This window comes from Rhagoletis pomonella, unplaced genomic scaffold, assembly GCF_013731165.1.
Source record: "Rhagoletis pomonella isolate Grant_MI unplaced genomic scaffold, Rhpom_1.0 Rhpom_scaffold_00003, whole genome shotgun sequence".
NCBI lineage: Eukaryota > Metazoa > Arthropoda > Insecta > Diptera > Tephritidae > Rhagoletis > Rhagoletis pomonella.
This window is the reverse complement of record NW_023458557.1, coordinates 6,011,868-6,027,349: the sequence shown is the minus strand read 5'-3', so window position 1 is coordinate 6,027,349 and position 15,482 is coordinate 6,011,868. Positions and strand designations below refer to the sequence as shown.

The 15,482-nt window shown below is 35.7% G+C and overlaps 1 protein-coding gene across 3 annotated transcripts in view; it reads right to left on the bottom strand.

Annotated features, from left to right (window-relative positions):
• LOC118735009 (WD repeat and FYVE domain-containing protein 2) overlaps positions 1-13,471 on the bottom strand; it is a 251,230-nt gene extending 237,759 nt beyond the window's left edge. The window contains exons 1-5 of one of the 3 annotated variants that reach the window (XR_004992484.1): positions 13,140-13,469; positions 12,737-13,084; positions 12,571-12,683; positions 12,389-12,515; positions 12,106-12,327 (exon numbers count right to left, since the gene is read on the bottom strand). Coding sequence is in view for 2 of the 3 variants with exons in the window: in XM_036464611.1 (XP_036320504.1) it covers positions 12,131-12,327; positions 12,389-12,515; positions 12,571-12,683; positions 12,737-13,084; positions 13,140-13,300 (946 nt within the window). In the remaining variant the exon portion in view is untranslated. Of the gene's footprint in view, positions 1-12,105; positions 12,328-12,388; positions 12,516-12,570; positions 12,684-12,736; positions 13,085-13,139 lie in introns of all 3 variants that reach the window. The other 2 variants (XM_036464611.1, XM_036464612.1) reach the window with 2 other exon arrangements.
• Positions 13,472-15,482: the final 2,011 nt, after the last annotated feature.

Here is a 15,482-nt window from a genome sequence, read left to right as displayed (position 1 = left end):
ACCACGTAATAAGCTATGATTCGCACAGTATACAAACAGGCGGTGTAATTATAATCTTGCGAGACACAATTGATTTCAAAATAAAAATAAATCGATCCGTCAATAAAAATATATGGTGCATAGTCATACAATTAAAAAATTGGGTAAAGAGGTGTCAAATCGGTGTAGTTTATCACTCACCTAGTACAAGTGATGCAGATTTCCTGACCTATATGGAGGCCATCCTGTCTGAAACATGTGATAATATGGGAGATACTATAATAATATCAAGCTATAGTAGGAAACTCAATGAGATCATCGCTCACCTAGCTATGAAACAACAAATCAATTTTAATACGCGGGTTACCGAGTATTCCGAAACACTCATTGACTTGTTGTATACTAATAGCAGAGAGGTATCATGTGAAAATTTGGAACAACAAAGAATAAAGGGATCATGAAACTATACTGTTTCGATGCAATGTAAATAAGCCTAAAGCTGAAATTAGTCAAGAACGTAAACCTACCGGTACGTAAACCCGAGTCAGCTGGCACGATCTGTCTTACCAAAGCGCCATGTAAATGAAAACTCAACACCGCAGAATTTTTCTGTAGTTGTAGCCCGTAGCGCAGAAATCTGCGGAATTTAGATTTTTCCGTGTCAGCTGATTTCTCCTTCTTTAGACGGTTGCCACTTCGTCAGTTTTACAGATGGTAAAAAAGTTATAAGTTCCTATTAAAAATATGTTTAAAATATTTGAATTTTACTATTGAATAAGGTTTTTGTTGAAAACTAAGTAGTTTATATTTAGCTAAAATCTATTATAGCACAAAAAATTGTAGTTGAAAGGGTAAGTTTATGAAAAGGCATTGATGAGTGGCAACAGTGTAGTAAGCAACACTGAGGGCTCCAATAATCTGCGTATACAGACTGCGTTTAAGTATACGTTCTGCGTTCTCGACTAATTTCAGCTTAAGTCAATTTCAAAACTGTCAGAAGTAACATCTTGGGATAGGTATAGCCCCGATAACTCATTATATCTCTTGAGACAATGCAACTTTGTGAGCTTGCATAGTTTGGATACTGAGGGTATGCTGGAGTATAGGAACAAAATTGTATCAAATTAAGAAATAAATGGTGTGATAGGGAGTTAGTAGAAACCAATAAAATGAAGTTTAAGTTACATGAAAGGGCCACGTTGACAGGAGACTGGGCAGAATACAACGTGGCTAAAAAAAAATTATAAGAAACTGATTAAAGTTAAAAAAATACAGCATCTTGAACACAAAGTTGAAGAAAATAGAGGGAACAGTCGATTAATGTGGAAGTACTTAAAAAATGTAGTCAATAATGCAGACAACAAAGAAAAAATCAAAGAAGTGCTAAAAGTGGCACGCTATACGATAGCAGCTGGGAAATCGCAGAGCATTTAAACAAAGGCCCCTATTGCGAGTGTCGACTGGCAGTAGAATAGAAATTTGTCGATCGAGTCGATCATCTTTTATTTTGCTATTGTGTAACTTGATCGATAAAAATTTGTACTATTGTGAATGGTTGACAGAATTGTAAACAGCTGTTTGTTTGTTTACATTTGTTTCTTGAGTGTTTTATTTACATCATTTTTAAAATAATTGCTTTTATTATAAAATTTAAAAAAATGGACACAGTTGAAATATGGTTTAGTGATGAGGAAGATGATGCGGAAGCTAATAGATTAGTAGAGTTGGCTAAAGCAAGGAGGGAATTGCGAGATTCGTCGGATCCCTTGGACTTGGAAGGTGTATGTACATGTGTGAGTTTTATGAATAGAAGTTGCGTTCCCGATGCTTCACGGTTTTTAGGCTTTACATGATTTGCAGGAAAAGCTGTTTTCCTCATTAATAAACTTTATGGAAGTTTAAGAAATACGGTACAGTTAAGTTTTTTGTACAATGATGTTGGGTTTTTGTGTCCAAACGCGTGACCCGAGTTTAAAAACTTTAACATAACAACATAACAAGTGTATTGAAAGAATTCAACTTTAATTTAAAATAAAGATTTCAATTTTCCGAGCACTAGTCAATTAATAAATTATGCAGTTTTATTGTATAAACTTTTGAAGTTGGTTCTGCGCAAAAACACTGTGGATGGCGTAGCCGGAGTTATATGCACAAGAAATATTGTATATGTATCTTTTCCAATAGAAGCGGAGCTTCCTACCCTACTCTTTCCGGAAATTCCTTTGCCTATGTCTTCACTCTCCTACATCAGTACGACCAACCGCGCAAGTTGCCTTTTGTTGCTTATAATTTTTGATCTGTAATTCAGACACATACATGTATATGTATATTTCACAATTTTTTACAACTTCCAGTTCAATTGACTTACTTTTTATCCATTATAGTACCACTTTCTTATGTAAATTTTATAAACGCAAACTCCAACGACTAAAAAACAGCAATAGAAGGATGAGCGATTAAAAAGTATTCACAGTCGCTAATTGAGCGACTAAGCGACACTCGCAATAGCATCGATAATCGCTTAATAGTCGTTTATCTACTGCCAGTCGACATTCGCAATAGGGGTGAAATTCTTTGTGGACAGTATTATTGAGATTAACAGTAATATACAAGACATTGGGGATGACTCAATCCAGCCGGCAAAAACTCAAACGACATTTAAATTTGAAGAAGTTAGTACGGAAGATATCATCGAAATTGTTAAGAAATTTAAGAGAAAAATTTGTGGAAATAACTTACTATCGGAGGGTGTCATTAAAGACTCAGTCTACAATCTAGAACCGTACCGAACGAATGGAAAACTTCGACAATTGTTCCAGTGAAAAAAGTAAAAACTGCGATAAAAGCTGAGGAGTTTAGTCCAATTAACACCCTTCCCAGTATGGAAAAAATCTTAGAGACGGTTGTAAAAAACCAATTGGTACATTATGTTTAGTGCAATAATATACTCATAAAAGAGCAATCAGAGTTCAGGGCTAAGCATTCTTGTGAAACTGCACTGAACTTTGTACTGTCACAATGGAAGGAGGACCTTTCCTCCAAGAGGAATGTCTTAGCGGTGTTTATTGACCTGAAAAGAGCCTTTGAGACTATTGACAGGACTAGAATGTTGAAAAAACTTGAAGCTATTGGTATAGAGAACTTTAAGCTGGCTTGATGTCGAAGTTTTCTCTTAGACCGTAAGTAACAAACAGCGATTGAGTCAAAAATATCAAAAACGGTTGCAGTAAATATCGGTCTGCCTCAAGGATGGGTTCTTGCTCCAATACTTTTTAACATTTACATTAAAGACATAAATACGGTACTGAAATACTGTAAAATATAACTGTTCGCGGATGATACGCTTCTAACCATCTGTGACAGAAATTTACCAAATGCCATATCTAAGATGCAGGAATATCTTGACTCTTTATATAAATAGCTATGTTTAAGCAAACTTGAAGTGAATGTGAAAAAGACACAGTTCATGGTCTTATCTAGGGTGGCTAATGCGAACTCATTCAACTATAGCTTAAAAATCAGAGATGAAAAGCTCGAGGAGGTAAAAATCATTAAATACCTAGGTATACACATTGATAATAAGTTAAAATTCGATGAGCATGTTGATCATGCAGTAAATAAAATTGCTAAAAAAAATTAGTCTCATGAAAAGACCATGTAAGTACCTAGGAAGAAGATATAAAACACTAGTGTATAGGTCCATAATAGAACCACACTTCATATATTGTCCAACGATCTTTTTCATGGCAAGCGACACACAAATTTTTGTTTTTGATTTGGTTTTCTTTTGATTTATTTGATATCTTATCATGGTTGGCTTGTGCGGAAAAGGTGCAAAGGTATTTTCAAGAAACGATGTTTGTGTTGTGTCATGTTCAGGACTCTGCAAAAAGATTTTTCATCGTGGTTGATGTGTTGGCCCAATCTCGGAATACGATGTGAGACTATTTGAGTCGAACCGCTATATTGGTTATATGTGTGAGGAGTGTGAAAATAGCTCACAAAAGTTGTGCAAACGACTCGACGCAATGCTATTATCGTATAAGCTTAGCATGGATACTATTTTGAATGCAGTTGAGTTGAAATTTAAAAAATTTGGCAAATCAATTCGCCGATTTAAAAAATGAAATAAAATGCTTATATCTTTCTGGCAACAACAACCTTCGCATTGCGGATGTATGTTCATTGGTAAATAGTTACTCGGATGGTGCTGTTAATCAGTATCAAAACACCGCTAACGCAAACAATAGTGCTACTTGTTCTTCCACCGCTAATGGTACACCTGCTGTTCCTGTCACTCAATCGTATAATATCGTACCTGCTCTACAATCTAATAGAACATTTGTCAATACAGTGGACTCGAATTCGCGCCCGATTGCATTGTTATCTCCATCTCATGGTCATTGTCCAGATAAAGGCTACTCTGTTAACGTCAGATCTGCAGCCTCGTATACTACTACAGCTGCTCGGTTAGCTTCACCTAGAGCTACTGGTCCTGTTATTGTTGCTGTTAATATCGATTCCAATGCTAATGTCGCTGTTAGCGCGGCTACCAATGCTAATGTTGCTTTTAACGCCGCTGCTACTAATAACATTCACTCTACATCAATAATGCATCCGAATTTAATACCTATGGAAAATTTATCAACTCAATCAATTGATATTTCTGGTGCTCCTCTGCTTCGTAGCCCTGGTGGTAACAAAGGTAATTGGACTAAAGTGCCTCATAGAAATGTCAAGAGGCGGAATAATGTTATTCTTGGATGCAATACAAACAGTGAACTTGATGTTATAGTTAAGAAGAGATGGGTGCATGTCTCCTCTTTTAACCCTGAAATCTCGGAGCAAAGCGTTATCGAATATGTCGCAAAACAAACTGGTATTGACATTAAACATCTAGCCTGCAATAAACTTGTAAAAAATGGCACAGATTTGAGTAAGCTTCGGAGTGTGAACCTGAAATTTGGTGTAGTTCCTGCTTTCTATGATAAAATCTTAGCTTCTGAGGTTTGGCCGTCGAGTATCAGTGCAAGGCCATTCAAAAGGAGGTGAAGTCAGCCACTACAACTTAGTGCTGCCTGTTTGTGCTACGGAATCCCGCAATCCTCAGTCGAATTTCAAAATATACTACCAGAATATGGCTGGGATGCTGACTTTTGTAGTGAGGAGTTTTTTGACAGGAACCTTTATTCAGTGTTTCCTAAAGATAGAGACAGTATAGCTACGGACACCACTCGTGGCGGAGGCGTGCTTATTGCAGCAAAGAATCACTTGCAAGTGTCTGTAATTCCCTTAAAGAATACTGATTCTAAATTGGACCAATTATGTGTATCAATATTGGGTCAAGAATCACCTTTATATATATGTGTATCATATATACCGCCTAATAGTTTAGATAAGCTTTATTTTGATCATGTTAATAATATTACAGATCTAGCAGTTTTGAATAATAATGTGCAGCTATGCCTACTGGGAGACTACAATTTAAGTAAAATAGTATGGTCTTATGTAGAAGAAAATGTGCTCATACCCAGCAATGTAAACAGCCCTAATGAAATTTATATGATTGACGAGTTTTATAGTTTACAGTTAACACAAATCAATTGTTTTGTAAATGAACTAAATAAGATATTATACTTAATTTTCGTTTCTAGTGAATTAAAGTATAATATTTACAAGTCGGAATATCCGATATCACCTACTGATAGACATCATACCCCTGTTATTGTGGAGCTTCAGTTTTATGAATTTGCTAAGTTAGCCCATGGATTTGTCCCAAATTGCAATTTTAATCGATGCGATTTATCCCATATCAATAACCTCATTTCTGATTTTGATTGGGTAACATCATTTGGGTGTCATCATCTTTCTGAATGTTTTAATATTTTTATATCAAAAATTGTGCAAATATGTGCTGAAAATATTCCGGTCTTTCCGAAAAGAGTTCATAAATTACCTTGGTACAATAGGAGATTAAAAAACGTTAAAAACTTGCGTAATAAGTATTTCAAATTGTTTAAAAGTACGGGTGATTGGCAATACAGAGTTCTCCACGAGAAATACCTGTCGGATTTCAATTGCTTGGACAAGTTTCTTTATAAAAACTATTTACTTGGTTTTGAACATAATTTTAAATCGAATCCAAAAGCGTTTTGGAATTTTGTTAACTCGAAACGTTCTTCACTTATTCCGTCGTCAATGTCTTTCAATGGGATGACGTCTAAATCTTGAGACTAACTTGTTTGCTAGCTTTTTCAAATCAAATTATGTTTGTGATCTCTCATCGTTTGGGGAATCAGGAGATATTGGGATTTCTCCCTCGTTGGATTTTGGAGGTTTGGAATTATCCGAGGAGGATGTATCTTGCTCGATTAGGGAGCTTAGTAATTCGAAGCAGGCTGATGCTCATGGAATTTCTGCATTTTTCCTCAAACAATGCATTACTTCGATTGCTGAACCACTAACACTGTTGTTTAACATGTCTCTCAAACTGGGTATTTTTTTGGATGAATGGAAGTTAGCCTTTGTTACTCCTGTCTTTAAAGCAGGCGATAAATTCCAAATTTCCAACTACAGGCCTATTTCTAAACTCGCTAACCTTGCCAAATTGTTTGAAAAAGCTGTGAGTACTAAAATGACCTTTGCAATTAAGCCGTTTATATTTATTTCCCAGCACGGTTTCATCCCCGGACGCTCAACTGTTACAAACCTAGCAGTTTTCTCAAATTACTGCATCTCTTCTTTTGTCGATGGTTGCCAGGTAGATACCATATATACCGATATATCGAAAGCGTTTGACAGAGTTTGTCATAGATTATTATTGTGTAAGTTACGCTCATTTGGTTTTCACTCCAAGTTTCTGGATTGGCTCAGATCTTATCTAGTCAACAGAGTCAACTTTGTATCATTGGATGGTGTAAAATCGCATGCATATGTTGCTACTTCGGGTGTTCCCCAAGGCAGCATATTAGGTCCGTTACTCTTCTTAATTTTTATTAATTGATGCCAGTGCTTGCTTTAAACAATGTAGTCACCTCTTATATGCGGATGACTACAAAAGACGTTTACCTCTGCAGTCGTCGTATCATATTTCAGACTCCGATATAAGCTCCTATAATAAAATAAAAGATCTTGGAGTAGTGTTCGACTCGGGCTTCACGTTCATCGAGCACCTAAACTACATTAATCCCAAGGCATACTCGTCATTGGCTTTCATAAAGAGGAATAGCTCTGAATTTAAAGATCCCTATACCAAGAGAATTTTATACAACGCTTTCGTGAGATCGAAACTAGAGTATGCGTCTGTCATTTGGAATCCTTATTTTGATACTCACTCAAAAAGAGTAGAGCGTGTACAAAAGAGTTTTCTAAGTACTCTAGCTGGAAGAAGAACTATTTCTGGGCTCATGTTTGTACATGATATTCTTAATGGTAGTATTGACTATCCTGTGCTGCTACAGGTCATAAAACTGAATGTTCCTGTTCGATCTTTAAGGTATTTTGAAATCTTCCCAATAGAATTTTATAAAACTAAGTACTCGCAAAATGAGCCTATTTCTAGGATGTTAGGTGAACTAAATGCTTTAATGAATAGAAGTAGAGATGTTGATGTGTTCTCCAGTCGCTGTTCTTTTAAGTTGGCCTTGAGGTCAAATTATAATTAGTCTTAAGTTAAATGTTATCTAGTCTGTAAGGTTCGGTAAAACCATAGACTTAAATAAATAAATCGACAAGTTACAAAAAATGCAAAATAGAGCAATGCGATTTATACTGAATAAGCGCCACGATGCATCCACACGAGAGATGCTCGCCGATATGAACTGGCTGAGTGTTAAGCAGCAAATTTTTTATCACGCCATGAAATTCGTATTCAATATAAAGAATTGTCGGTTGCCGGACTACCTGAGCGACAATCTCAGATATATAAATGACACTCATTCATACATACTCAGGGAAAATAACAGCTTTAGATTGCCGTTATATAGGACAGAAGTGGATAAAATGAACATATTCTACAAAGGATTAAAGTGTTTTAACGAACTACCGCCACAAACAAGAAATTGTGAAAGCATTGCCAGCTTCCAGAGATCATTACTTGATCACTGTCGAACACTACCTATCAGATAGAGACTCAGCATGGAAATAAATCCTTTCCATCCGGCCGGGTTGTTCTGGATCCAATCCACTCAGACAGCTTGCTGAATCTGCAAATCTTGACAGAGTCGAAAGACCAATCCCCGAAGCACCGTCCTCCTACCAAACAGTGCTGCTCTGGATCTAGTCCATTCAGATAGCGTGTATAACATCGTAAATCCTGACCGAACCGAACCAACAATATGAGAAGTGAGGGTGCAGATTGGAAACTAGTCCTTTCCAACTGCCCAAACAACTGAAGCTACAATATGAGAAGTAAAGGTGCAGATTGGAAACTAGTACTTTCCAACTGCCCTAACTGAAGCAGCAATGTGAGAAGAAAGATACAGATTGGAAACTAGTGCTTTGTAACTGCCCTAACAACTGAAGAAACAATGTGAGAAGTGAAGGTGCAGGTTGGAAACTAGTCCTTTCCAACTGCCCTAACAACTGAAGCAGTAATATAGAAGGGAAGGTGCAGATTGGAAACTAGTGCTTTCCAACTGCCCTAACAATTGTGGCAATATATGAGAAGGGAAGGTGCAGATTGGAAACTAGTCCTTTCCAACTGCCCTAACAATATGGCCTGGAACTTGCCTGTTCAGACTACTTGCCTAATTTGCCTGCTCTGCCGTATGATTGGGAACTGCAGTTGCGTTTTTTGGGAATTTCCGGCCTTGTACTCGATTATTCAAATAAATTGAAGTGGAAGGTGGGAGCTTTTTGGAGGGGGCAATTGCATATTTTTATTCATGCGGCCTAATATAACATATGTAATATAATATATATAGTTATTGTATACATAATTTTATATTTAATTGATAATGCGGCCTAATATAGACATATGTAATATAATATATATAGGGTTTGTATACATAATTCTATATTTAACTGATAATTTTTGCAATAAGATCATTACAATTCATATACATATGTACGAATATCATAGTTGTATTATTAAGTCGTAAGACTGTAACATATAAATAAATAATATATACTAAAATATGCACTACATATGCTACAGCAGAAATGGACGAAACGCCATTTCATTAAAAGAAATTAAATGCTGCTATATGTGTGTATGTATCAGGGATGTTGCGAATGTGGAATTTTAGACATCCGCGGATGCGAATGCGGATGCGGATGTTTAAACGCTAACATCCGCGGATGCGGATGCGAATGCGGATGTCAAGTATTTTTATACCCGAGCGCACTTGTGCACAAGGGTTTTATAAATTTGTTCACATAACGGTTGTTTGTAACAGGCAAAACGAGTCGAGAAAGATATAGACAAATATATACATAAATGATCAGAATGAAAAGAGAAATCGATTAAGCGGTTACCGTCTGTCCGTCCGCCCGTCCGTCCGTCTGTGCACACGATAACTCGAGTACAAATTGAGATATCTTAACGAAACTGGGCATGTGTACTTCTTTTGAGCGGTGGACGGATAGTACTGAAAATGGGCAAAATCAGACGATAACCACGCCCACCTCCCATAAGACGGCAGTTTTGAGAAATGCGAAAACTGCGATATTTTATTAACTACTGAAGCTTATTCACTCAAAATTAGTATTTAAAATCATTTTTAGGCGAAAAATAAGATTATAAATTTTTGGAAAATGGGCCACTCCCACTTATGATTACATGTGTATATCTTGGGAACCGCTCCACCAATTTCTCCCAAACTTGGCACAATTGTTGGCCTTCACAAAACACACCAAACGGCATAAAATTTAGAAAATCTGATAATAACCACGCCCACATCCCATATAACGATATTTAGAGAAATACCAAAGCTTCTATAAATCAGTAAATACTGAAGCTAATTTATTCAAAATTAATTTTTGCAATAATTATTAAGAAAAAAATTGGCTTATAATAAAAGATTGGAAAATGGGTGTGACCCCGCCCACTTATAACCACCGCTCTATCAATGTCTACCAAACTCGGTATGATTATTGTGGTTACCACATACAAGCAAAACGTTGAAAGTTTTGAAAGCTGACTAAAATTACGCCCACTTTTTTATAACGGTAAATTTCAGAAATGTTTGAAGCTTTGATATTTCGAAATTTAAGGAAGCTAACTTTACCAAAAATTTATACTAACAACAATCCCTTGAAAAGAAGTAACATTATTATGGAATTTTGGAAATCAGGCGTGGTGCCGACCACATATATCTATATAAGTTTATCTCATTACATCAACTGAACGTTCTACCGAAGATGTTTGAAATAGACGTAAAACCACCACTGCTTACCATGTAGCGGTAGTCTTCGGAGAGGTGAAAAAACTCTATTGAATACTTGCGCCGGGTATTTAATGTTCGGCTCCGCCCGAACTTTGAATTTTTTACTTGTTAAGAAATAATTTAGGTGAGTAAATTAGGTGATTTATTTAAATAAAAATGGAAAGGTTAGTAATTTTTAATAATGTTTTTTTTAGTATTTGAATTTAAAAATTGGAACATTGTATTCAATAAAAAGTTTTTAAGGGTCGTAAATCAAACCTGCGCCACTAAATAACTACTCGCTCGAGGCGACAAACTGGAAAAACTTTAAACTTGACAAAATTGTAAATTCTTTTCGATTGACGCTGCACCAGTTGAGAGGTCTTTCAGTTATATTTATTTTTTTATTGCGGTGCAATAATTCTTTTTTGAGAATTGCATTGGGCTGCAAATGTCGGATATATCCTCCTGACTTCCATTTTCACAATCTTGCATTATGGCAAGATCGTTGTTTAAACACCGTTGATTTCCAAGGAATTCTTCATTATCATTCTTTTGGTTGTTTCTGAATTTGGAGAACCTGTAAAGTCAACAGCGTTTTTCGATTTTGTTCTTGTAATTCATTTTTAATCCTTTGTTCTGTGACTGAAATAGCTTTTAAGCAGAAATAACGAAAGAAGGTTACCACCTCTATTTGTATTTTTTATCATTTAATACTAAAGAAATTCATATACCAGACCCAAGGTTTGATCTATGGTAATTAATGAACATTTTTTATTGAAATATTTTTCAATGGGTGGCTTTGCTCGTTTAGACATTTCCTTCATTTGGTACCAAACTTGTTTAATTTGGATAAGAGGTTTGCTTATTATCCGGAAAAGTCTTTTAATTGGGAATAAAAAATATTTGGCCAAGTTTAGCTGTTAAAAAACTGTTATTTTCGATCCCTTCAATATTCGCATTCGCAAAAGATCCGCATTGATTATGGCGAATGCGAAAGCGAATACGAATATTAAAATTAATGCGGAAGCTCAGCGGTTGCGAATGCGAATGCGAATATTCGCAACAACCCTGGTATGTACATATGGTTGTATATACTAAACGTGAGTAAACAACATTTTGCATGCATAGTCTTCTGTTCTCTTTCCACTGCAAGTTGAATTATTTCAATATCTATTGCAAAATTTTATACAGACAAGACTAAAAAGTAGAAAAAAATAAAATAAAATAAAACTTTTTAAAATATCACGCTTTCATAAATGGAATAAAAATTATAAAATAATATATCTTAGTCCCATAGAATTTGTTTTGATAACGTTCGATTTTGAAATTTTAGCAAGTCATTATAAATAATTTATGAGGCTGAAAATGAAAAGCGTGGTGCGGATGTAATAGACCTGAATTGATATGAATAGTAATATATGTATGTATGTATGTGGGTATATGAATAACGACCGCTTAAAATCGATCTCAAAATTTGCACTTTCTCTGTATAAATTTTAGGTCTGTTTGACTATTATCAATTAAATCTAATGCTTTGCATTGCATGCGCTCCACGTTTTTTGATTTCAATCTCATAAATTGATTATAATGACTTTGGCTAACATTTCAAAATCAAAAGTTATCAAAACAAATTTTATGGGACTGAGATATATTATATTCTAATTTTTAATCCATTAATAAAAGCGTGGTATATTAAGCTTTTTTTATTTTATTTATTTTTTGTTTCGCTTGTGTACAAATGTCAATAGTACTTTACCTGCAGGAAGAAATGGAATAATTACCAATTTGTTTTTGGTCCACCATTGCACGGAAATTCCAAAAAAAAGGACGTTGACATAGCTGGCAACTGCTATTATCCACCCATCCAGGGACTTCTTTTCGCATGGCGTTCATCTTCCACAAGACAACAACAGAGTCTTCTCCGCCACTCAACAGCTGTTGGGTGCTATTGGCATAAGCAAGCGAAGAAACCTTATTACTAAAAAAGGATATATTAAAAAATATAAATAAAGAATATATATAAAAACCATATCTCTAACTTGTGCCCCTGCAACTCATAGATAGTGCCACGTTTACCACCAACATCCCAAACAAAAACCGTTTGATCACAAGATCCGCTAAAAAGCAACTGATGTTCTTCGACCCATTTTAAACATCGAATGCTTGCTGTGTCCAAGAATAATAAGTTAATAAAAAGTTTGAGATATCCTTTTAAATTTACTTGTATGTCCTTTGAATGTGTTGACAAATTGAACATTTGGCGTGTCACACCTTAACATTGTAATTAGTCCGCTATTGTCACCCACAAAAGCATATTTTGCCATAGTATCAAATCTGTAACAATACAACCTCTATGATATGACCTAATAATATCATTACTGACCTACTGTAATGAAGTACAAGGTGTCTCAAAGCTAAAACTACCCAATCGGTTCCCAGTTTCCGTTGAATAAAAAGCGAAGAGTTTGTCCTTTCCACATGAAAGCACCCATTGAAGCGTGTTGGCAACTACAATTCCCATTACTCGACCTTGATGTGCTAAAAAATCTCGAACAAATGAGAGCCTGTTGCAGTCATCGGAAAAAAAGTACTGCGTAACTGTGCCATTGTCCTGGCCAACATATAATTGCCTTGCATTTTCATTATAACAGATGCAAGAACAACCTGAGGGCATATATTGACATATGCTGGGCCAGTATTGACCAGAGTCCCTCTTCAGCCACACGCGTATGGTTCTGTAAAAAGATTTTATTAGATATAGAATAAAATTTTCTCAAATAATATACTAACTTGTCATCGGATACACTTATCACACCATTCTCGCCAGGGATGAAAATTGCCGCATTAATATCATCACAACTTCCCTCCAATTTATTAACCAACTCTAACTTCCTTATGGAACTAAATCGTTCATGGCCGTTCCGTTGGGCTGGTTTTATTTCAGCAGCCATTTTCAAAAGCTCACATTTACACTAGGAATGGAACATGATTCAATAATACAAGGTTAGATAATTATTGACAGCTACGGTTTGACACAAAAGGTTGCATTTACAAAGGCCGGTGTAGAAAAGTACACAAAGTAGGCACTTAGTACGGAAATTCCTTTTGTAAATTCTAATGTATTTGCAGGAAATCTGGCATTTTAAACGAAATGTTGAACGTAATATTGATATATCTACGTGTATTACGGAATTTATGTGCTATTTAGCTGTATAAAAACTGCAAAATGACTCAAAATTAAAATAAGACTACTATGAGATTGATGTAAACATCCAATTTAAAAACGGTTTATGTTTTCATCAGTTAAATATGTTTCATATGCATATACAAATAAACATATTGCACAAAAGCTTATACTTCTATTTCACACCAAAGCTACACTATTTCCATGTAAATTTGCAAAGAAGCAACACGGTGCCAATGCTAAGGGAGCGGTGCGAGAGAGACAACTGTCAGTTTATCGAACCTTGTATTATTGAATCATGGTAATGGAATAATCGAATGGAGAATCGAAGATGTATCCGAAATCAGTGTTGCCGGCGCTCAAAACTTTCTAACCTAAATTAGACGAAAAAGTTACCAAATGTAAGAAAAAATAACCAATCTTTTATTACAGGTATATTCTGCACGTTACCGGAGATTTTGTAACCGGAAAATTTTATTACCAAAAAATGTTACCAGTTCTTGTCACCGCGATTCTAGGAACGTTGGTAATGCAGTAAAAATATTCAGCAATTCAGCTATGAAGAATTGTGCAAATTCTGGCATTGCATATTTCACGGGGCAATACTTTGTTACCAGCTTACGAGATAGTAACAAAATTTACCGGCTACAAGAGTACACAGAATGCGAAAAGGGTTTAAAAATTAACAGGAACTTTATTTACCGGTTACAAACTTTTTATTACCAGCGCAGAATAGACCTGTTAGATTAACAATTCCGGTCATCACAAATTCTTTTATATAGTACGTTTACAAACCAAATAAAATCAATTTTTATTTGCATTTTTGAAAAGTTAATCCTATTAAGGGCCGGTTACTCAATGCCTGGTTAACACTAATCTGCCGTTAAACATCGTTATCGACATTACCGACTCGATGTTATATGCATGGAGTCGAAGACGTCGGTAGCGATGTTTAACCGCAGAGTAGTGTTAACCAGACTTTGAGTAACCGGCCCTAATGCAGCGTTTTTGCTGCATTTAAAATGCAGCATTTAGCACTTTCGAACATATGTTTTCGAAGAGCGTTCATGCTATCGCATTTAGCAAATGTACATTTACGCGAGTTCGAAATCGTATGCTTTTGACAAACAGCCGTGTTCCAGTCGCTTATTCAGATCCGTATCCATTACGATAAATTCTCACGGAAAAGATAATGTGCAAAAACCCCTACTGAAAAGGAAAAATAAATTCTAAACCGAAAATTCAATACAAAAACCTGAATTGTTTTAACCATAACCGAACATTTGTTTGTGTATATATTCATTTGTCGGTGCTGCCAATTATATTTTCCACACCTAATTAGGGTCGGTGTTATGCAGACAAACTTTTGTTTGCCAAATTAAATGGCGGCTGCTAAGTTTTCTCGGAGGTGGTTATGTCGAGTTTGGCACAGGGTTGCACGTTCATTATGGTTTTCATGGCTATTGCCAACACGAAATGAGAATTTCAGATGTACATAACGCGCAAAATTTAAAATTTTTGTAGATGACAACACCGAATTTGCTGCAGTTTGACCAAACAAAACTAGTTTGCTGTGAGAGTCGCCAAACTCGCTCTCTCCGAGTTTGCTGCAACAACAATTGCACGCAGTTTGCCAAACAAAATTTCTGCATAACACCGACCTAAGAAACAAAACAAACAGAGTTGATCACAAATTAATCCAGATTTCTATCAGCATCATTTCGATGTTGAATTTGCGTAACTTTTCTTTATCCAAATAATGTAAAATAATAAATGAAATCTCGATCGGCGATCACTGAAACGCAGCTAGCGGTTGAATACTCGAAAAAGCAATGTTGCCACTTTTTCTCATTAAACCATTGGGGTGTTCACAGTTCGTTCCAAATTGTGTCTGAAAATGTAGACGTCTACATTTTGAGACATCTTTAGCATCAAACTGTGAGCACCCC